Here is a 21,128-nt window from a genome sequence, read left to right as displayed (position 1 = left end):
AAACCAAAATCCAGACCTCGATCAGCCCCCATGCAATGATAGTTCATGGTTTTTATTTGTGAATAAGAGTAGAGTATAATGTTGGGTACGTAATGAGTACAAACATCAAGCAATTGAATCAAACATTTTGCATCGCATGCATAACAATTTTGTATATAGTATGTATAACATTTATTTTGTAATCCGCTTCTGCTTGGGTTCTTGTACGTAATCGAAAATCATTAAAGAAGCATGTCCGAATCTCGATTCCGGCTTATAATGTGATGTGATGTAATTGCGGGTGACTTTGCAAAAGTATAATCATGGGTTTGTTTGGGGTTTTTGCTTACAAATAAAATAAATCACAATCTATATGTACATAATACTAAAATTGCTTAAAACGCTAAATCAATGAAACGAGGAGTTCTCCGTCTGCAGTCCAAAAAATTAAGGTTACAAAACAATGGCCGGCTACAAAATAAGCACATTTTAGAATCCGCTTCGAGAGTGTTGCAGGTTGCAGTGTTTTGTCGGGTGTTTCTTTCTGAATACAGCTAAAAGATATCCATATTGAATGAGTTAATGCCTTGATGGGCAGCCATCTCTTGGCTCCCTTCCTTCCTTTCTTCTCCCCCCTGGTAAATAGCCTACTCTATGTCGTGGAAGCGGAGGATGGCTCGTCCGGGTATCTCGGAGTTGCACAGCTTTGTGATGACCTCGGCCGCCTGTTCGCAGGGGAACACGGAGTGCGGCGGCGGCTCGATCTTCTTGTTGGCCACCAGCTCCACCACCTCCGCCAGCTGCTCGGCGGTGCCGTTCGAGATGGCGATGATCTCCTGCTGGTACTGCTCCGACAGCCGCGAGAACTTGGGCAGCAGCTTCTCGGCCACCTCGTCGCTGATCAGGACCACGCCGCCCTTGGACAGGCAGTGCATCGAGCGGTGCAGGCTCCTCGAGGTTGTGCCGAAGTCAATCACCACGTCCACGGCTCCGCCGCACACGTCCTTGGTGCGCTCGATGAGCTGCGGCTCGTAGAGGCATTCGTTCCACTGCACCACGCTGACGCTGAAAGGAGGAAAACAAACAATAAGTACTCTGAGGTAAAAGATTGGCACCAAACCAAAGGGGAAAAAAAATAATAATAATCATCAATCAAATTTTAAGTGAGAAACGTTAAGAAAAAAATCGATATGAAACGTAGATCGATTTAACATTACTTAAGATCAATTTTAATTAGATATGTGGCCAAGTAAATTTGAGTATTTCATGTAAAAACGATTTGGGTTTAGCATGACCTGTAATTTTCATGGCCATATCGATTTTACGGAAAATTCTTTTTGTGTACCTATATAATAAATTACAAATATATAGATCCTAATTACAAATTATAGATTTATAATCTAAAATGTAGCTAAATCCTTTAGAGATATTTTACATTTGTACATTTAAGATTGTTTATCAATAGGTATTGCGTTTAAATTTAAATTGGTCAATGATTGATTATAAAAAGTAATTTATATTTATTACGGTACTAAAATGTACTTGCTAAACTGCCAACTAATCAAGTTTAAGCTATTTTAATGCCTGATTTTAAACAGATTAAATGAATAATGATTAAATTGGTCAACGCTATTGGGTACTGCTTTTCTAAATTTAGATTTTAAAGCGATTTAGATTTAAGCGATACAAATTTAAGTCACCCAAAATAATATTAAATTAATAGATTAACAATAGATTTATGATTGGTTATTTTTAAAAATGTTTATAATTTCCCTGACCATTTTACTTACTTTTTGATCTCCGTGGCCAGGCGGAAGCCCTCGTCCCTGAGACTGGCCACTGTGATGTCCACGTTGTCGGCTCCGGTTGTGGCAAAGTGATAGGAGGCAATGCGCACGGCCCAGAGCGCCAGTCCTCCGGTGCCCACGATCAGGATCTTGGGCTTTCGCTTCGGCTCCGTGGCGGCCCGCTGGCTGAGGATCTGTGTGACCACCGCCTGGGCCTTGAAGACGGCGTTCCAGGCGAGCAGGGCGCCTGTGGGCAGCATGGCGGCCACCTCCATGGGCAGGCTGTCGGGGATCGGGACCACGTACTTCAGATCCGGCACCACCAGCAGCTCGGCATAACCGGCCGGGGTCTCGTCGAACGGATAGACGATGACCCGCTGGCCGATGCGCAGGCCACGATTGTTCGCCTCGGTGATCTCCGAGCCCAGGGACTCGATCACGCCGGCCACCTCGAAGCCGGGGAAGAAGGAGCCCTCCCGGATGCCCTGGTGGGCGGGCGAGGACATCGAGTTGACCGACGGACAGTAGTCGCTCAGCTCCGAGGACACCGACGACATGCTGGTTATGGAGTTCGAGCGATCGCGTCGACGGTAGCAGGCTCCGGCGCACACGATCCGGATGCGGGCGCCCAGCGCCGGCGTGTCCTCGATGGGCACGAAGAAGTTGAAGACGCAGTTCTTGGCCCCCGGGCCGGGCGACTCAATTGACACTTGGCGGCACAGCTTGTTCATGTTGTGTGTGTTGTGATGATCGGGATCCGTTGGCGGCAGAGCGGAAGTCAGGGACAGCGAGTTCAACGACAACGAGGTATCTGTTGTTCCACTGCAAGCGCACAAAGGAATGGATAATATACATTAGAGGTGTTCTATTTAGCGGACTAAAAATAATTATGTATGTATTAAATATTATGTGGTCAATAAACTCTGATTTTTCTTCGCTTTATCCAAGAATATATAAGTGGACTATAAAAATATTAAGTTTTCCTAAAGATCTTTTAAAAAAGTTTTAAGTTTTTTCAAAATGTAATTCTATTTCTTGTCGATTTTGTATGTATTAAATATGATGTGGTCAATAAACTCTGATTTTCCTTCGATACCCAAGAATATATAAGTTATACAAATACAAAGTTCACCCGAAGATCTTTTAAAAAAAGTTTAAGTTTTTTCAAAATGTTATTCTATTTCTTGGCTATTTTGTTTGTATTAAATATGATGTGGTCAATAAACTCTGATTTTCCTACGCTTTATCCAAGACTATAAAAAATACAAAGTTCACCTGAAAAGTTTAAGTTTTTTTCAAAATGTAATTCTATTTCTTGGCCATCTCCATTGATTGTTTGATTACGTCCGTATGTAATACATATCCGAGGTCGTTTTCGGCACTTCTCAATCACTTCAATGCCACAACTTGATATGCGAGTTCTATTTCGTATTCTACGGTCGCTTTTCCTATATACAACCACTTCTAATGATAATCTTGATTTTCAATGCCAACAGCAATTCAGAATTTTTTCATGTAAATATTGTTGTTCTAGCCACTTTTTTGTGTGGTGTAATTACAATATATACAGTGTAAGTACACATATCTCAAAGGTCAAGTGGCTAGATTTTGGTAAATACAGAAATATGCCGGATTTATTGACAATTCGACACAGCAATCACCAATCACCATCTGATACGGATCCTTCACTTCAATGAGGTGACAAAAGCCTTAATTAACAGATAACTATTATCGCTAAAATCGGACATTAGATTTGGTTAATATACGAGGAAAGCTGGCAATTTATGGGTCATACATTTTGGTAGATAAAATGCGTGCGCCAATATCTATATTAGTCTGGTCTGGTGTCTGGCTTTTCAATTAGTGCATATTGCAGACCGATAAGGATTGTTGACGAAGTCAGTTGGACAGTCTACCAAAGTTCACTTCACTTGCAACAATAAAAAAATGTACCACTTTTAAAAACAATTACTTAAACAAAATTACAATAAAATATTTTATTATAATTTTAGCCAAGGTATGATGAATAATTTGTTTATTCTACTAATTGAATCTTATGGAAGTTTTCTTAATGAAATTCGTAATCTTTCGAGCGAACCCTGAATCGTTTGCTTAAAATATTTCTTACATCTAACGTTAACAACTTTTAATTGAAAAAAGAATGCATTTAACTGCATTTAACATTAACTCAAGGTAAAAAAAATTGTAAAAAAAATGTTTCTCCCTATAAAGTTTAATGTAATTGAAAAATGCAATTACAGGAATGGAAAAATTCAATCACAGTTTAATAGTTTACCTCCTTGAACTGAGCAAATTGTGTTGTTGACTGCATATATCGACCGGCATTTTGCTGTCTTTGGTTACTCTTCTCTCAATTTTCTTTTCCTTTTATTATCTTTTACTGTTTTTTATTGCACTGGGGGTAAACTGGTTAACACTTTTACTGGTGAATTGGCTAGATTTTTCCTTTCGCTGCACTCGCTTCGGCTAATTTTCTCACGTCTTGACCAGCGCACTTCCAAAGAACATCTGAAACGTTTTCAGTCGATGCGCCAGCTAAAAAGCAAAAAAGCCGGTGACGAAATGGAACGAGTGGAACTCTCACACAGGCGCACGCACACAGCACGCACATGGGCGTGCTAAAGGGGGTGGACTACTATTTAAAAATCTACCAAAGCAATGACAACATTTTAAACAATAATGTTCTTAATACCGAAATTATGCATTGAAATAACGTTTTTAAACAATACCTTTAAAATTTATTTTAAATTTATTATTATCCTTTCGATCTCTAAGAATATAATAGACTTGGATACTTTTTAAGGGGGCACATCAAAATTCCTTTAAATAATAAATTTATCTTGGTATTAAAAAGGTCTGGGAGTTTTGAATACTTTACTGATTCGGATTCTGTATATTTTTGAAAACTTTAAAACCCCTTAAAATTTAAAATGAAATAAATAACACACCACTGACTGAGCACATACACAGCACGCAGGGAATGCGTGAAACATTTGAAATGAGTTTATTCATTCGTGCGGATTGCATGGCCGTTTTCGCATCTATAGAAATGCATTTCAATATTTTGTGAATTGAGAACATTTCATATTTATTTTTAGCTAGCCATTTGGCTTGCACTACTGGAAAATACAAAAAAGAGAGATAAAGATCCTAATTTATAATTTGAATGTCAACAAACTTTGTTTTTATCTTCCCATTGCAATATGTTTAAAAGATACCATTTAGGAATTTATACATATCCTCACATATTTGTCATTAAAAAGCCCCAGTTTTCTACCAGTGTATGAGAACGAGATTGTTGTTTATCTTTTGTTTACACATTTGAATTAACACCGAGGACGCAGTAGTCGAGAGAAAAACAAACACACCAAAAGCAGGGGCAATCATAACAATTTAATAAAGAACAACAAATGCATTTGGCCAACGCGTGCGACAGATTTATGGCCAAAACAAAGTTCAGGAGCTGGTCGAAAACCCTCTCGAAGAACGGAAACAACCTAGATTTCGTTGCCAGGCGGCCGTCAAAATTGTTTATAGAACTTTCGATGACAAAATGTTTTTCTAACGATGCTGTGGGTGATTTCAGGAGGAGGATGCCCCATTAGTCACGTCGGAGATTCGGATTCTCGGCGGGTGGCAACAGATCATAACAATCAAACTGATAGTTTCGAATTGATAATTGAGAATATAGAATGTAGAATTATTTACAATTAAAATGTGTCGTGTGTCCTCGATTTGAAAGCAATATAAACAAACAACTTATGGCGCTCCCCATACATACATATGTATTTAGATACCATAGACGGTGAATCTTTTATAGAACGAACGTTCTATAAGATAGGGAATGTAAGCATTTTACTGAAACAACTTCAGTTTATACTTAACAATTTTTACTATAACGAAAACATTAAAAATATTCTACAAATTGTTGGTTGTAACTATGAAAGTACCACTGTATTCCAGCAGTGCATCAAACTGAGAGCGTGCTGTATCTATGTATCTCTATCTGTTTGCGATTGCTTGTTGTTTGTGTTTGTGGACCGAGGAACGGTGGATGTTTGTATGGTAATGAAACGTTGAGAGAAGGGGGAGGAGGGTGAGGAGGAGGGGGAGGTAGAAAACTCAAACAAAACCAAAGTCATGTACACGTGCTCGGTGCATGATAATCACGCACTGGCCGAGTGGCATTGCTCTCTCTCTCTCTCCAGAGAGAGCCAGCTGACGCAGCTTTGTTTTTGTTTTATTATCTCGCTCTCTCTTTCTGACACTCTCACTCTCTCCTTCCAACGGACTAACAAATGCAGAGATAGAATATCTGAATCTCTGAGATAGAGATTCTTTGTTTGGTGCGTGGGCCTTTGTTGTTGTTCTTTCTTTATTCCACACAACAACAATGCGTAAATAAAGCGCTATAAATACGCCTTACATTTACGCAGTTACATTTTACACATTCGCATCCTGACACCAAAAATGTATCTCTGCTTTTTTCGGGTTCAATCAACAGCCTCCAAATTGCACTGAAACAAATTGTTGTCTTACGAATCAGTTCTTCTTCCTTTAACATTGTCGAAAGGAATTACCATATTTAAATTGGATTCATTACTATCAAAGTGTATCTTTTTCTACAATTGTACACATACGAGAGTATTTTAAAAAATACATAGATTGAAATCTTGCAATATTGCACTTGAAAACCAAATTATTTTGGAAAAACTTTGAAAGTTTTCAAAATGGACTTAAAATGTTTCACCTTTAGATACTTGATATCTCCAAGCATGAACCATTTCGGTTTAACTGAAATCAGTGCGAAAAAAATGTAATTATAAAATGGAACTTTATTTTCAAAAGATAAATGAAAGTCTCTCGATAACTAAAATAAATAATTATTTAATGTAAATACATACATTTATACATATGTATGAAAGTTATTGAAACATCTGGTCGAAGGCAAAAGCGAAAGTGCCATAAAAATTCGATAAGCGAAATTCGCATAAGCAATAATTAAAAACAATATGTCTTCAATTAAAAGCTGGGACTCGGACCTCGACTCTTGCCCAATTAAAATCTGTCCCCAAAGACATATCCCCCGATCTCCTCATCGCGATCAAAAGATCAGCACACGAGCAAAATATTTACTGAATTATTTATTTATTTATTTGTTATTGCCGTGGCGCTGCGCTTGAATTAAAAACATTTGTTGGTCAATTCCAGTCAATTGTATTTAATGACGGAATCAATCAAGTCTAATGATGGATTGGAAATGCAAATTTTGTGGGGCTGTCGCGCCAAAAAATGTGGACCACTGTTGTTTTCCTATCCCGGATTGGAAAATGTAAGCAATTATGCAGCAATGAGACATTAAATTATATTGCAATCGCTGTCGGCCAACCGGAGTGAACTCTGTGTGAAAAATTGAATGCAGGAGCAGGGCAAATGGGGCTATTTTTAGAACCTTTGTGTGAATACGATTAACAGTTAATTCCCTCGATCGCAACCGAGATTTGAGTTTCCGACTTTGTTTTTCTTATTTTTTCCTTGTTTTCAGCTCCACACGCTTGGTACTAATTTACAGCGCCTGATTGTGTCTTAATGGGCTAAATAATATTTGAAGCATGTTGGAGTAAATATAACTATAAATTTATACACGCCACACCCAGATTTCCTTTTAGTCTAAACTCGATTATGTCAAGTCATCAATCAAACTTGTGAGAACAATTTGGAAGTTTAATCCATTAAAATGGTATGTACAAGGGATACACAAAAATTATGTTATTGGATTAAGATGAAGTCCACATTAGTGTTATGACGCTATTCGCAAGTGTTTATTGCCAAGTCAAATCTCCAGGTGCTGATAAGTCAGTGTTCCACGATACGGGAGCCTATATTCTGATACTTGTGAAGACACAAACAAACTCAATGATTTACGGGGCACTTAACTGAGTTTTGGATTGGCCCCTATAAGAGTTGTTTACCCTCGGGACTCTACGGCACGCATGGATTGAGATCCAAGGGCATTGAAAATGGAAAAACCTTTTTCAAAACATATTTTCGTGTGTATGTCCCATTTAAATCCGAGCTATGAAACTACGCTCTAGAAATGTGGAATACCGGAAAGAAAAGGATGTCTACCCCAGAAAGGAAGTTGTTTCGAAGAAAATGGCAACCTGCACGTACACCACTCCAGGATGCCAATTGCGTAATATGGATTTGTTCGCGACTTACCCTGGTAAAAAAGTTAAAAGCTTAGTGTATCAAAAACACTCTCGCCGTCACTTATCAATCTATGTTTAAATAATTGTTAACTTTAATAGTGCTTGTTCAAAACGCCTGGACAGCGCTGTAACTTTTGTAAAACTCTTTACACTGCCTGTCGACTGTTTTTATTTGAGGAGCACCGCAGCCGCACGGCGTACAGCAGGATACGTTTGACTTTGAAGTCTCCTTTGCCGAGTGCGAAATAAAGGCAGGGTTTAAGTGTAAATACAAGACCTGAGTCTGCGCAGTCTTTGTTGATGGGAAGAAAGGTGTTTCTTTGTTCTAAAAGAACCAGTTCGTTTCAGCAGCATACTTAAGAGATAATTTATTTTGATGAAACTACTTTTTCCTATGGATTTTGTTCTTACATTTTGATTTATTTATGTTGTTTATTAAACTGTATTTCTGCATTTTCAAATGGGCGCCCTAATAAATAATGCATTTTCTAACACTGGTCTTTGTGCATCCCAAAAGTATATAATACTTTTTCCGTATCGATAGGAAAATAGTGGTTCTCCACTTGATTTGGCGTTTTGCCTTATTTCTGTCTATCGAACTAGCTAGTTAACTAAATTGATTAGCCAAACTTTTAAGCTATGATTGATGTTGCTTAATTTTTAGTTCCCCACATCCATAAATTAACATTATTTTATTAAACTAGAATTAGAAAGTTAAATGGAGCGACAAAAGTAGTTTACAAGCAATATTTTTAAGCCATTTATAAAAGCATTTGCACCTCTTCTAAGCTATACCGAAAAGGTAGAAAAATCATACAAATTCTGTTTATATCACTAATTGTCTTATATTTTCATAAATTTTGCCAAAAGAAGTTAATATTAACTACCTTTAAAATTAAAAGTTTAAAGTGTTAAAAGTGTTAAACGCAGTGGAAACGCCTTGTAGGGTGACCATGCCCCGCCAGTATGACCGCATCCCAGCCAATAGGTGTGGAAAACATTGTCATCTGACAACCCTGGCGAGGCTGGACAACCGATTGTTTCCGTGACACAAATCAAAAGCGCAGCAGAAATCAACAAGTGATCACCATGTCGAGCGAGGGAACCAAGACTTTCACGCGGGCCGAGGTCGCCAAGCACAACACGAACAAGGACACCTGGCTGCTCATCCACAACAGCATCTACGACGTCACCGCCTTCCTGAACGAGGTGAGAATCGCGTGGAACGCGTCGTAGTTGAGGGCCCCCCGCCGCCGCCGCCCATGCACCTGCCGAATGGGGGTCATCGGGGTGTTATTAGGCGTTATCTGGGTTCCACTACGCTTTCATTCCGATGAGCTAATGGCGTCGATAGGGCCGAACCCCTAAGCCCACGTAGACACATGTGTGCCCGGAATTCCAGTGTACCGACTTTGTGTGCGTGTGAGAAATCCAGCTGGGTAATTAGACCTGTACTTTGACCCCGGGCAGCGGTTGACCTGCGTCCGGATTTCGTAGATTCGCCAGCGACGTCGAAACTTTCGCCTGACGAAACTCCCCGAGTTTTGAAAGAGCTCCACGCTCCACATGGCGAAACTATCCATTTGCATACCCATCTGCATATGTGTGTGTGAGTGCGACGGGGGTCAAGTGTTAGGCGAAATCCGCATTTGCATCTCATTTGATTTATGGGTTCGCATTTGAATTTGGATTTATATTCTTATGCAAGTGCACCGAACCGACTGCCGGTTCCGAAAGATGGTTCACCCTGACGCAGCACTACCCATGTGCATGCTATCTGTAGGATCCGACTACTCTTATAAGATAAGCTCCGCGAAAACGACGTTCTAACGATGACGTTGCACTTTGTGTACCTCAAAATAACAATAGTGAGGGTGACCAACCATTAATAATTCCATTCCAAAGTTTCCAGTCCATGTTTTAAACATGTATGTACCTAATCTGATCTGCTTTGCACTCTGCCTTTATTTTGGAGTGCCTATATCCGCACATCTACGTACAGCATCTCCAGACAAATAGCAAATTAGACTTTCAGATTCAAAGGTCTTTGTCTGGAGTTCTTAAAGGGTAACTCAATATAACTAGGTAATGGTGAAAATTACTATTTTTGCCCGTCATAGGATCGTTATCAAAACAGCAGCTTTATCGTTCTTTAAAATAAATGTTAGTAGCGAACTAATATGAAAAGGCAATCCTTCAAAATATGGTGAAAATTCTTGCTGCGACTTATCAGCTCTGATAATACAAACCTTAATAGAAATTGTTAATCGTTTAGAATATGTTAGCGGCATATCATAAATTTAACGTTTGTAACGAGTCATAATTTAAATATTTTTCAAGATAAACATTGTATGCTTTTAAATTAAGATAAAAAGTGACTTGGCTTATCATTTAGCCGTAATTAAAATAAGAGCTCTATTTAAGGTGTAACAACTTGCTTGCCTCTGACAACAATTAATAACAATAATTACATCATACTTGACTCACCGCAGTTAAATATGACTTTAAGATATAGTACAAAGTTCCATTAAAATGTATTATACAAAGTTATTATCACAAACATATAAACAGCCGAAATTTTATGACTCAACCCCTGTAACTTACCATTTCGGTTAGTTTTTTTTGGATTTTATTACTTATATCACTAAGTTCTCGATAGTTGGAATTAGTTTATTTTATTTACAGTATTTTTATCCAGTAAATATATTTTATTTTAGCACAGAATGCTTGCCCCTTTATTATTCCTACTTTTAACAAACGTGACGAACATGTAAACTATGGTAAACGGATGTTACGAAAGAGTATTCCAGACTTCGCACCTGGAAACGATCCCCACCGCCTGTCGATCCATTATATTCAGGGTCAGACGCCCATTACCATTTTCTCAAAAACCATCCACCACTTATTTATGCGAATATTTATCTTGAATTTGCTTTCGTTCCTCCCCAGCATCCCGGTGGCGAGGAGGTGCTCATCGAGCAGGCCGGCAAGGATGCCACGGAGAACTTCGAGGACGTTGGCCACAGCAACGATGCCCGCGACATGATGAAGAAGTACAAAATCGGCGAGCTGGTCGAGAGCGAAAGGACCAGCGTGGCCCAGAAGTCGGAGCCCACCTGGAGCACGGAGCAGCAGGGCGAGGAGAGCTCGGTGAAGCAGTGGCTGGTGCCCCTGGTGCTCTGCCTGGTGGCCACGCTCTTCTACAAGTTCTTCTTTGGCGGTGCCAAGCAGTAGTAGTCCTGTCCCCCAGTGCCCAGCAGAGACTTTCCCACCCGCTCCGGAGTCACTAAGTTAATCTATGTAAGCTCAAAAGTCAAGGATTAGGAGCAGGAGGAGGTGCAGTGGGCCAGCGGAGCGGGAACGATTTTTATAGTAAATTTTGTGCTAAGTTTTAATGTTAATTTTGGCATTTGGCATTTTTGTACACCCCTCTACACATGTAATTCCTTCAGACGGCGGGTCTAGACTTTAAAGTTATGTTTCCCATTGATATTCCAACATTTGAGGCACAAAACGCGACAACGGAACGTTTTAATTCACATGTATGTACATTAAACATATTTCCAAAAGAAAAGAAGCCCGTCGAAATTGTCAGTTTTTTGTAGATCATTAAAATATTGTCTCCCCATAGAGATAAAGTCAAAATTGAGTGTCGCACCATGGCCAAGATCCTTCAGATGGCGCTGATGCTGGGCAGCTCCAAGCTGGGCCACGGCGCCTTCGGCTTCGATGATTCGTCGCCGGTGCCGCAAATGAAGCGGGAGCTGCCCACGCGGAAGATGTGCCTGGAGGCCTTCAAGCGCACCCAGTACGACATTCTCATCATTGGCGGCGGTGCCGTGGGCTCTGGCTGTGCCTTGGATGCCGCCACGAGGGGCTTGAAGACGGCTCTCGTGGAGGCCAACGACTTTGGCAGCGGCACCTCTTCCAAGTCAAGCAAGCTGCTGCACGGCGGTCTCAGGGATCTGGAGCAGGCCATCTCAAGGCTCGATGTGGCCGCATTTCGAAGGGTTCGCTGCTCCCTGCAGGAGCGCAGTCTCATTGGCAACCTGGCGCCGCATCTCAGCCAGTCGGTGCCCATCCTCCTGCCCGTTCACCACTGGTGGGAGGCGCCGCTCTACTACCTGAAGTTGAAGATCTACCATTTGATGGCTCCCAAGGGCACCAAGAGCTTCCAGTATTTGAGTGTCGACGAGGCCTTGGAGGTTTTTCCCATGCTGCGGCAGCGGGAGCTCTTCGGCGCCTTCGTCTTTTACGAAGGACAGCACGATGATGCCAGGATGTGCCTCTCGGTGGCTTTGACAGCTGCTCGTTATGGAGCAGATATCTGTAATCACATGAAGGTCCTGCGGCTGATTAAGAACAAGGAGGGCAACGTGGCGGGCGCAGAGGCGGTGGATCAGTTGACGGGGAAAAAGTACAGCATTCGGGCAAAGGTGGTGGTCAATGCCACGGGCCACATGAGCGACAGCCTCCGGCGGATGGAAGATACGGAGGCCAAGCCTCTGTGCACGCGCAGCTGGTCCTCGATCATCGTTCTGCCGCGCTTCTACTGTCCCGAGGATGTGGGCGTCTTTGATCCGCACACGCCGAATGGGAGGTCTATATTCTTCCTCCCCTGGCAAAATCACACTCTAGTCGGTTCCAGCGATGAGCCTAGCATGTCCGATCCCGGCCAGGAATCGCATCCCACGGAGACGGATGTCCAGAGTCTGCTAGACGGCATCAAACACTTTGTGTCGCCCAATTTCGATGTGCGTCGGTGCGATGTGCTGGCCGTTTGGGGTGGCTACAAGCCACTTCCCGTGCAAACCGACTCCCTGCATCACACGCTGCTCAAGAACCATGTAATCCAACTAGGACCGAGGAACATGATCTCCATTGTGGGCGGCACTTGGTCTTCCTTTCGAGCGCTGTCCGAGAAAACCGTGAATGCGGCCATCCGCTATGGAGATCTCTCGCCGCTGCGAAGGAATTCAGTAACCGCAGAGTCGTGTAAATTGGACGGAGCGAGTGGCTGGAGCCCCAAGATGTTCATACGGCTGGTGCAGGACTTTGGCATGGAGCGCGATGTGGCCGAACACCTGTCTAGAACGTACGGATCGAATGCTTTTAAGGTGGCCGTGAATGCGGACAGCAGTGGGAAGAACTGGCCCATTCTCGGCAAGCGGCTGCACTCGGAGTTCCCGTACATCGAAGCGGAGGTGAAGCAGGGCGTGCGGGACTTTGCCTGCACCCTGGAGGACATGGTGGCCCGTCGGCTGAGAGTAGCCTTCCTAAATGTCCAGGTGGCCGAGGAGATTCTACCGCAGGTGGCCAGCATTATGGCCAAGGAGCTGCGATGGTCGCGGGAGCAAACAAAGAGGCAGATCCGCGAAACGCGCGCTTTTCTGCACACCCAGATGGGCCAGTTGACCAACGAGACTGCCTCACAGATGAACATACCCATCAAGATGTCTGTGCGACAGGTGCGCCGGTTTGCCGGGCAATTCAGGCAGCTGGATGAGAAGAAAACGGGTTACGTGTCGATTGCAAACTGCTGCAAGGCCATGAAAACCATGGGCGTGAAGGAGGTGCCCGTCGACCTGATGCACAACGTCCTGCGGGACATCGATGTGCATGCCCAGGGCAAGGTGAACCTGTACGAGTTCCTGCTGCTCATGTCGGCCATTGTGCAGGGCGACACCGAGTATCTGCGCTACGCCCGCCTCTACTTGGATCACAAAAAACAGATGCAGGCCAACAGCAACATTCCCTTCGTGGTGCAAATGGAGCGGGCCGGTGGCGGTCTTTAAAGTGTATCTTTCGAAATCAGAATCCATTGAGCGTCTCGACATTACACGTAGAGGCAGGAATCGCTGCCTCAACTCAAATTTATTTCACGCACAAACTGGGGGGAAAGGAAACTTACAAACGGACGGGTAGGGTAGGGCTACTCCTTGGGCTTCTCCTTCGGCTCGTAGGGCTTCATCAGGTTCTCGGAGAAGGAGCGGATGCTCTCCGGACCGCGCACCTCCTTCTCGAGCAGCGGCAACTTGGTGACATGGAAGTCCTCGTAGAGGTCGGCAATCTGGTCTAGGTACTTCTCCTGGATCTTGAAGCGGGAGGCGCACATGCTGCACGAGTCGTGCGAGTTCTGCAGGAACAGCAGCTGATTCACAATGATGTTGTGCACGTCGATGCCGCACTTGGTCAGCTCCTGGACCAGCCGCTCCGTCTCGTAGAGCGAAAAGAACTCGGCTATGCAGACGCAGACGAAGGTGGTTTGATCCTGTTGGAGTAGAAATTGGTGATTAGAAGTTGTGGGGATTATAAACCTACATTTTACTTACTGGATTCTTGAACTGCTCGTTGACCTGGGTGATCACGCGCAGCATGTCGTCCAGCTTCTGGGAGAGCGTGTCCGCATTCACATCCGCCATGCCCAGCATGGAGACGAACTGTGTTAGAAGCGGCGCCACCTTCATCTTGAGCCGCAGCAGCTTGCCCAGACCCTTCTCCACCACCTGGGGGAAGGCGATCAGGCGCAGCGTGTGCCCCGTGGGCGCCGTATCGAATACCACCACCGAGAAGTTCATGCCCTTGACCAGCTTCATCACCTCCGCGTAGCTCATCGCCTCATCGATGCCCGGCAGCGCATTGATCATCTCCTGCATGACGCCCTTGCTCACGCGCAGCGCCTCGTTGTCGCCCTCGAAATATTCCTCGGGCAGCTCGTTGAGTCCGGCATTTGGGTCGATTTCCATGGCGAACAGGTTGTCGAAGCCATTGACCTGGGGGCAGAATAGGAATGGGGTTTAATTAAATCAATTTAATGGTAATCATATTTAAATGACTTGCAGTTGGCTTTAAATTTGTGGAGCTTTTGATTATAAACAATTTAATACACTAAATATTAAAGGAATTTAAATGTTACCCCATATGATATGATATGGGCACTTCCAAAATGTCGCTCGGGACATTTGCACACCTTTAAAGTTGAAAAAAAAATTGTAAAACAATGGATTTTAATTATGGGCTTTTCTTTTCACTCTTCCCAAGCTCAATTTTTGGTAAAAATCTTGATTTTGTACCACTTTTAGTTTTTAAGATATCGGTAAAAAACTGCCGTATTCGCTCGGGACAAAAATAGAAGTGGATTTCAGGGAAGTTCATACAACACCAGAAATTAGCGAATTCTGATGGAATATTTGAATGCGATTTTTTTTAGAATGTTGTTCAAACATGTCGCTGTGAAATGCTTTTGGTTTCACTCAAAAATTCTTTGCCGTTTTTTTTTTATGCAGTTTCAACCACATTCGCTCGGGACATGTCGCTCGGGACATTTTTTCCGACTGTTTTGTAAAGCGGATTTCTTTACCTCTATCTCTCAATTGCTGGATGTTTTGCTTTTAACTTAATAGTTTAGCATGTGAATGACGCATTCAGTACAGAAAAATGTCACATATTAGCATTCCTATAGGATAAATTTACAACAGAAGACAGGTCCAAAAAATAACAAAAAATAGCCAAAAACTGATTTTTGCGTATATTGGTGGGGTTTGTCATAAAACTAATCAAACTATACTCCAAATTTGTAGTTAAGCTCAGTATCCAACTAATTGGAAACTAATATCGGGGCAAAATCATGTAGAAATATGTTTTATTCAAGTTTCAAGGTTTTTGGCTTGGTGGACTTTTTTTTGGAAGTGCCCATATGATTCCCATATACAGATTATGATTATGCCTCTTTCATTGTTTTTCTAGAGTTTTTCATGGGTTCAGTACAGGAAAAAAGATGGATTAGATTAATTTATCCCACTATCTAAAGTAAACTTGCATTGTTTTTAAATTTGTGGAGTTCTTGATGATAAAAAATGTAATACACTAAATATTAATGAATTTAAAGGTTGTTATCATAATTTTACGAATTTCTTGACTTTGCCTTTTGTCTATAGATTGTTCTATGCCTCTTACATTGTTTTTCTATAGTTTTTTATGGGTTCAGTATAGGAACAGAGATGGATTCGATTCTTTTATACCACTATCTAATAGAAATCAAGATTTAATTCAAGTAATGACCTCAGGATTCCGAGTTCCTGAAGTTTCTTAGTGGTTTTCGCAAGAAATTAAGGTATTTTATCATTATAACATGGTTTTTCCTAATGTTTTGAATGGGAGCAGTACAGAAACAGTCATGGATTTCATGGATCCCACTTAACACCTAAGGAGTGACATCAGTTCTCCGACTTCCTGGAGCTTCCCACCCACATACCTTTGTGGGCACCTTGGCAAACTTCTGATCGAAGGCATCCGATATGTTGTGCGCCGGATCTGTGGATATAATCAGCACCGATTCCCGCACTTTCGACAGCTGAACGGCCAGGCTGGAACTACAAAATAAACCACATATTTTATTTTGTGCTACAAATTGGTTTTTGGCCAAGAAAGCTGGCTTGTTGTTGTTTTACCTGCACGTCGTCTTGCCCACGCCACCCTTTCCGCCCACAAAGATCCACTTCAGCGAGTCCTGCTCGACGAGGTTCTGCAGGCTGGGCTCCAGCGGCTCCAAATTGTCGACCATAATGCCAACTAAAGCGAGACACGTAGGAAATTAAGTGAAATTAATTGCAATTTTTCTGGCGAGCAGTATGACCGTTCGCTGCTGGTATGCTGGAATAGCGGCAAAGCGGTTATCGAAATGGCAATCGATAGGCAAGGGAAACAGCTGCTCACGAGCAGGGTTGCCTATTTACTTTTGGGCGCCAAACGGAAATTTCAAATGGGCCTAACGAATAAAAATTAACAATATCATTTCAAATGTGAGACTTAATCGGTAGCGCTATAAAGTGAAGATCAAAACTAAATGAAACTCTCAGCATTACGAATGCTTTGCTGCGTAAATTTCTCAAGCTCTGCCTCTTTTATTAAATGCACAAAGCGCGCTCGCAGCGCAAGAAAATCACAATAAGTGCCGCGGATGCTTGTCCCGCCACCGCGTTTCCCGCGCCATCGCAGCCCACTACTGTTAATTGTGCAAATCGCGAGCTTATCAAAACCCTAGCGTCGGCGAGAAAATGCGAACAACAAAAGAACAAACTCGTATAGCTGTGGACTACTAAAAATAGTTGCGAAAACACCTCCCATTTAGTGTCTACGCGTTAAAAGCAGTGCGTTTATTATTTCGATTTCCAGTATTATCGCGCTATTCCCTGTTACACCCCAAACCCCACCGATTTCCGTCCATTACCAAGCTTTCTCGCCCACTGAGCTCGATTTAAATAAAATAAAGATTTTTCCTTATCGCGAAATACGGAAGCTGTGACACACTGTGCGTTCTGTAAAGTAAAACTTATCCGGAAAGCTAGACGGAATTGCAAATATGAATAATATTAATGTAAGTAAGAGTAAATTTTTAAACTCTCTAATTTTGGCATTACAATGTTATTAACTAACGTTTTTAAAATTTAATGCCTTGATTTTTACAAGTTATTTATTACAAATTACCCAAATAATAATTATAATTTTATTAATTTATAATATCGCAAAAATAGCACGATTTATTTTGATAATAATTACTATTATTTTATTACTTATACTATTATACGTTTTAGAAAAGATCTCTTATCTTAAAACGAGTTTGGAATGGCAAATAAATTTCACTCGATTAGAAAATTAAATAACTTACAGTGTACCTTGAAAAGTTTATCTTAATCGATTTTGAATGCGAAGTATTTTATCAAAGGTCGCAATTGAAAGTATTTCTTTCACCTGTGAAAGCTGCCAAATTAATATCACATTAATTAATGGTAAAATGATAAACACTTGACAGTCCAATTTGTAGATATTGACTTGCCTTATCGCCAAGCTGAAAATAAATATATCAACCAAAAATACCTGATTTTTGTTATCACAGAAGGGTTTATTGAAAACCCATTCATGGCAGTAAAAAGTGGAATTGAAATGAAGTAAAGTAAATCGCTTGGGTAAAAAACAAACGTTTTTCGGCCACATATGTACTTGTGTATGTAAATCCATTTTATTCGGCTGAAACGTTTCAATCATTCTGGCAGAGCGTTTAAAAATAAAGTGATAAAGTTGGCTGGATGATTTATGTATTTGCCCAGCCCTGGGTTTTCGAAATCCGCTTTTCGCAAGTCTGTGTGCTTGCGTGCGTTTGTTGGCCCATGAAATATGAGCGCATTAAATTTTATTATATTGTTTGGGCCATTCTCGGCTTTGGTCCAAAGCACAGGCACACACTCACACTCGCACACAGGAAAGCGTAAGGACAGCAAACAAGCGGAAAGTTCAAAGTCAAACAATAACACTTTCCATAAACAAAAAACCCAACTCACACAGACACATTCAAGCTACACATACGAGTGAGCAGCCAATTTGCTTGAAATCAGCGATGGCAACGTTTCTGTTACCGTTACCTGAGCACCGCCACCCCCCCCCCCCCCCCCCCACCCGAAGGCTTTTCCCGTTATTTCCCATATGAAACTTTCAACGAGAAACTTTGACCTGGGGTGGGAGAGAGCGAGAAGAAGAATAGTCCGTTTGGGTTTATGCATTGGAAATCCTGAAGTCGTTATTCTGAAAACTTCATTTAATATTTGTTGAAAATATTTAATCAACTTCTTGTCTTAGTTAAATATTTTTAGAAAATTACGTATAGAAAATAAATTATTCTGATTCAGGCGCAGAAGATCAGGAATTAGATCACTTTAAAATAATTCCCTTATTATCAAACTGAAAAACACAAATTAAAATAAGAAAAGTTGATTTATCCTTTTTCGAATTATTTTATTACTTTCATTTTATGAGCTTTGTCGATCATGGACATGAAAGAACTTAAACAACTTAAAGAACTTTGCAGTTATATTAGCCAAATCAGCTTCGCATAAACGATCCATGTGCGTTTTTTGGCTGCGGATAAAAACAAACATACAAACAAATGGGCACCACTCGCTCCCGCGTTTAATAAATGTTTCTGTCTGCGTTTTGTTTGGGGGCAATTCGCAAAGTTTTCACCTGGCCGAGCTGGGCTTTTTTTTATTCGTCGTCCTTCGAGTCCTTTGAGTGCGCACTTTATCAAAGCTTAGCACCTGACAATTTGCCGCGCGACATGCGGCCATCTGCATCAGCCCTCTCTGTCTGGCAAATTATAATGAAAAAGTGCTTTGTCTCCTGCACTCCTTGAAGCTGTTGTTGCCGCCGGCATTTTCCACTTTCTGCAGCTCGCTGCCTTTGAGCAACTAATTAAATTAAATCCGATTAGTGCGGCGTGGCAAGTGGAAAGTTTTAGAGTCCTTATGGCAATTCTCGCTGCCGTCGGCAACTTGCTGCACTCCCATTATCCCACGGCTCCAGAATGGGCGGGGCCAGGGCCAACTAAAACCTTGATATTGTCTGCAGAACTCGACAACAGAAGCATTATAAAACCATCATTTTAATTAATAATGGTATAAGAATAGCTTTAATTTTGCAGTTAAACCGAACCATGCTTTTACTCGGAAAGGAGTAAACCTTGATTTTGTCTACAATGGAAGCATTATCCTCAAAGATTTATATTTTGAAAGAGCGATAGTTAGGCGTTGGGGGCCTTACTACAAATTAAGACTTTCCCCCAGTAGCCCCAAACAGCTCCAAAAACAACACTTACGAAGAGGAATAAATCACCTTATATGTGCTTAACACTTAAAGTTATTGTAATTTCGAAATGGCTTTTTTGACCTGAAATTAGGTTCGGAAAAGGTCAAATCATTAATGAAGTGAATATTTAGAACTCCCCATTCTTTGGGGACTTAGTTTTAAATTAACTTTTTGATTTTAAAATTATGAACAGTTGCTCCGACCAAGATTCTTTTTTGACCATCAGTTAATTTCATTACCCAAATGCTTAACTTTTATTTTTTAAATCTCTACCATTTTCTTTAAAGTATGAGAAACTTTGATTTCATGTTACAATACAAAAACTAATCTGTGGATAAAAAATAATATTTTTCGACTAGTGAAACTCTTAGCCGATGTGAGATCAATCAATATCAATACTTCAAACCACCCGTATCAAATATTTATGCTAAAATTTAATTTTATTTTGAAAATACTCTGACGTTTAGTAAATTTGGGGTTTCATTTGTTTAAGGCCACTATTTTGTTGGTTTTATATCATATACTTAATTTTTAAACGGTTTAAATTTTGGTTAAATAAAATAATAGATATGCAACATTAATTTCTGCTACTAAAAATACACCGAGTGTAGTCCTCTATTTATAGGATTAATGTATTTAGTTCCCTAATATCTGCGTGTCGTACACGTTGATTTAGGACTCTATCCTTTGTTTCCCCAGGCAGGACTCTAGTGTGATTAACAATCAGGGATTTTCCTAGGGGGTCCAGGTGTTTGTTTAGACTCAAACTTAATGGACAACCGGTGATGAAAGCTTTCATTAAACAACAGCATTGTGCGCACTCCCAGTTCAAGTGGCAATTGAGGTCGGGTTTTCCATGGAAAAGGTTCTTATTAACGCCACGGCGAGCTGCCACTCAGCCGATGGGTGTTTGGTGGCATGCAACAGGCAACGGAGTTTTCCGAGCTTCGCTGTCAGCGCGTCAGTCAGTTTTTTCTCGCAGAAATCCCGCTGACTCACAGCTCGCATTTCTGCATAAATTTCCAGCGAAAGCGACACTACATTGTGGAATTTCGATTAGCTGCTGCCCGGGGCCGTCGCTTTTGGCCGTGACTTTGAATTGGGCCTTAACCGTTGAGCAGTGCACTTCGAGGACCTCGCCGCTCCAGTTGCAGCAGATTGACGAGGATTACGAGGTGAGTCTGGGCCTGCAGTTTGATAAATTGAGCGCCTGTCAAGTGGGGGAAAAAGTTCTGGGGAAAAGGCTTTCGCTACACTGATGATGATTGATCTCCTGGTGGCGATAATTAGTGCATTAGACCGTTATCTAGCACAAGTGGACTTAAAAAAGTTGCAGTTTTGAAAATTTAATTTAGTAACATTTTTCTTAGCACTTGGAAATAATTTAGTTAGCATTTTTTAAAGCGTTATTCAAACTATTTATGGCAAACAAAGATTTAAAAAATAATTTAATAATTTAAAAATAACACTAGTAACGTAAATAGTAAATATC

General features: G+C 41.4%; 4 protein-coding genes across 5 annotated transcripts; 2 read left to right on the top strand and 2 right to left on the bottom strand.

Moving 5' to 3' along the window:
* Positions 1-36: 36 nt before the first annotated feature.
* Drat (Death resistor Adh domain containing target) lies at positions 37-8,244 on the bottom strand. 2 transcript variants are annotated; one of them, XM_070213353.1, is made up of 3 exons: positions 8,010-8,244; positions 1,770-2,588; positions 37-1,044 (listed from the first exon to the last, which is right to left on the bottom strand). In XM_070213353.1, exons 2-3 carry the CDS (start codon positions 2,495-2,497, stop codon positions 627-629), a joined length of 1,146 nt encoding a protein of 381 aa, XP_070069454.1. In that variant the 5' UTR covers positions 2,498-2,588; positions 8,010-8,244; the 3' UTR covers positions 37-626. The 2 variants fall into 2 exon arrangements, with proteins under 2 accessions (XP_070069454.1, XP_017014933.3); XM_017159444.3 differs by lacking the exon at positions 8,010-8,244 and adding an exon at positions 4,063-4,302.
* A 779-nt stretch (positions 8,245-9,023) lies between these two features.
* Positions 9,024-11,576, top strand: Cyt-b5 (Cytochrome b5). The gene is made up of 2 exons (XM_017159433.3): positions 9,024-9,208; positions 10,949-11,576. Exons 1-2 carry the CDS (start codon positions 9,089-9,091, stop codon positions 11,231-11,233), a joined length of 405 nt encoding a protein of 134 aa, XP_017014922.1. The 5' UTR covers positions 9,024-9,088; the 3' UTR covers positions 11,234-11,576.
* Positions 11,577-11,658: 82 nt separating this feature from the next.
* Positions 11,659-13,876, top strand: Gpo2 (Glycerophosphate oxidase 2). Its single transcript, XM_017159432.3, has one exon. The coding sequence runs from the start codon at positions 11,659-11,661 to the stop codon at positions 13,792-13,794; it is 2,136 nt and encodes a 711-aa protein (XP_017014921.3). The 3' UTR covers positions 13,795-13,876.
* On the bottom strand, positions 13,830-16,662 carry LOC108069374 (ATPase ASNA1 homolog). The gene is made up of 4 exons (XM_044393135.2): positions 16,450-16,662; positions 16,254-16,371; positions 14,332-14,772; positions 13,830-14,270 (listed from the first exon to the last, which is right to left on the bottom strand). The coding sequence occupies exons 1-4, from the start codon at positions 16,560-16,562 to the stop codon at positions 13,932-13,934; spliced, it is 1,011 nt and encodes a 336-aa protein (XP_044249070.1). The 5' UTR covers positions 16,563-16,662; the 3' UTR covers positions 13,830-13,931.
* Between the last annotated feature and the right edge of the window lie 4,466 nt (positions 16,663-21,128).

This window comes from Drosophila takahashii, chromosome 2R, assembly GCF_030179915.1.
Source record: "Drosophila takahashii strain IR98-3 E-12201 chromosome 2R, DtakHiC1v2, whole genome shotgun sequence".
Taxonomy (NCBI): Eukaryota; Metazoa; Arthropoda; class Insecta; order Diptera; family Drosophilidae; genus Drosophila; species Drosophila takahashii.
The sequence above is the reverse complement of the archived record's forward strand: the minus strand, read 5'-3'. Positions and strand labels throughout refer to the sequence as shown.

Coding starts and splice junctions, on each gene's coding strand:
- Drat (XM_017159444.3), bottom strand. CDS start 4,112: ATGCCGGTCGATATATGCAGTCAACAACACAATTTGCTCAGTTCAAGG. Junction 2,589..4,062: donor AATTTGCTCAGTTCAAGGAG/GTAAACTATTAA, acceptor GTGCGCTTGCAG/TGGAACAACAGATACCTCGT. Junction 1,045..1,769: donor CTGGCCACGGAGATCAAAAA/GTAAGTAAAATG, acceptor TCCTCCTTTCAG/CGTCAGCGTGGTGCAGTGGA.
- Cyt-b5 (XM_017159433.3), top strand. CDS start 9,089: ATGTCGAGCGAGGGAACCAAGACTTTCACGCGGGCCGAGGTCGCCAAG. Junction 9,209..10,948: donor TCACCGCCTTCCTGAACGAG/GTGAGAATCGCG, acceptor GTTCCTCCCCAG/CATCCCGGTGGCGAGGAGGT.
- Gpo2 (XM_017159432.3), top strand. CDS start 11,659: ATGGCCAAGATCCTTCAGATGGCGCTGATGCTGGGCAGCTCCAAGCTG.
- LOC108069374 (XM_044393135.2), bottom strand. CDS start 16,562: ATGGTCGACAATTTGGAGCCGCTGGAGCCCAGCCTGCAGAACCTCGTC. Junction 16,372..16,449: donor GTGGGCAAGACGACGTGCAG/GTAAAACAACAA, acceptor TTTATTTTGTAG/TTCCAGCCTGGCCGTTCAGC. Junction 14,773..16,253: donor TTGCCAAGGTGCCCACAAAG/GTATGTGGGTGG, acceptor TTCTGCCCCCAG/GTCAATGGCTTCGACAACCT.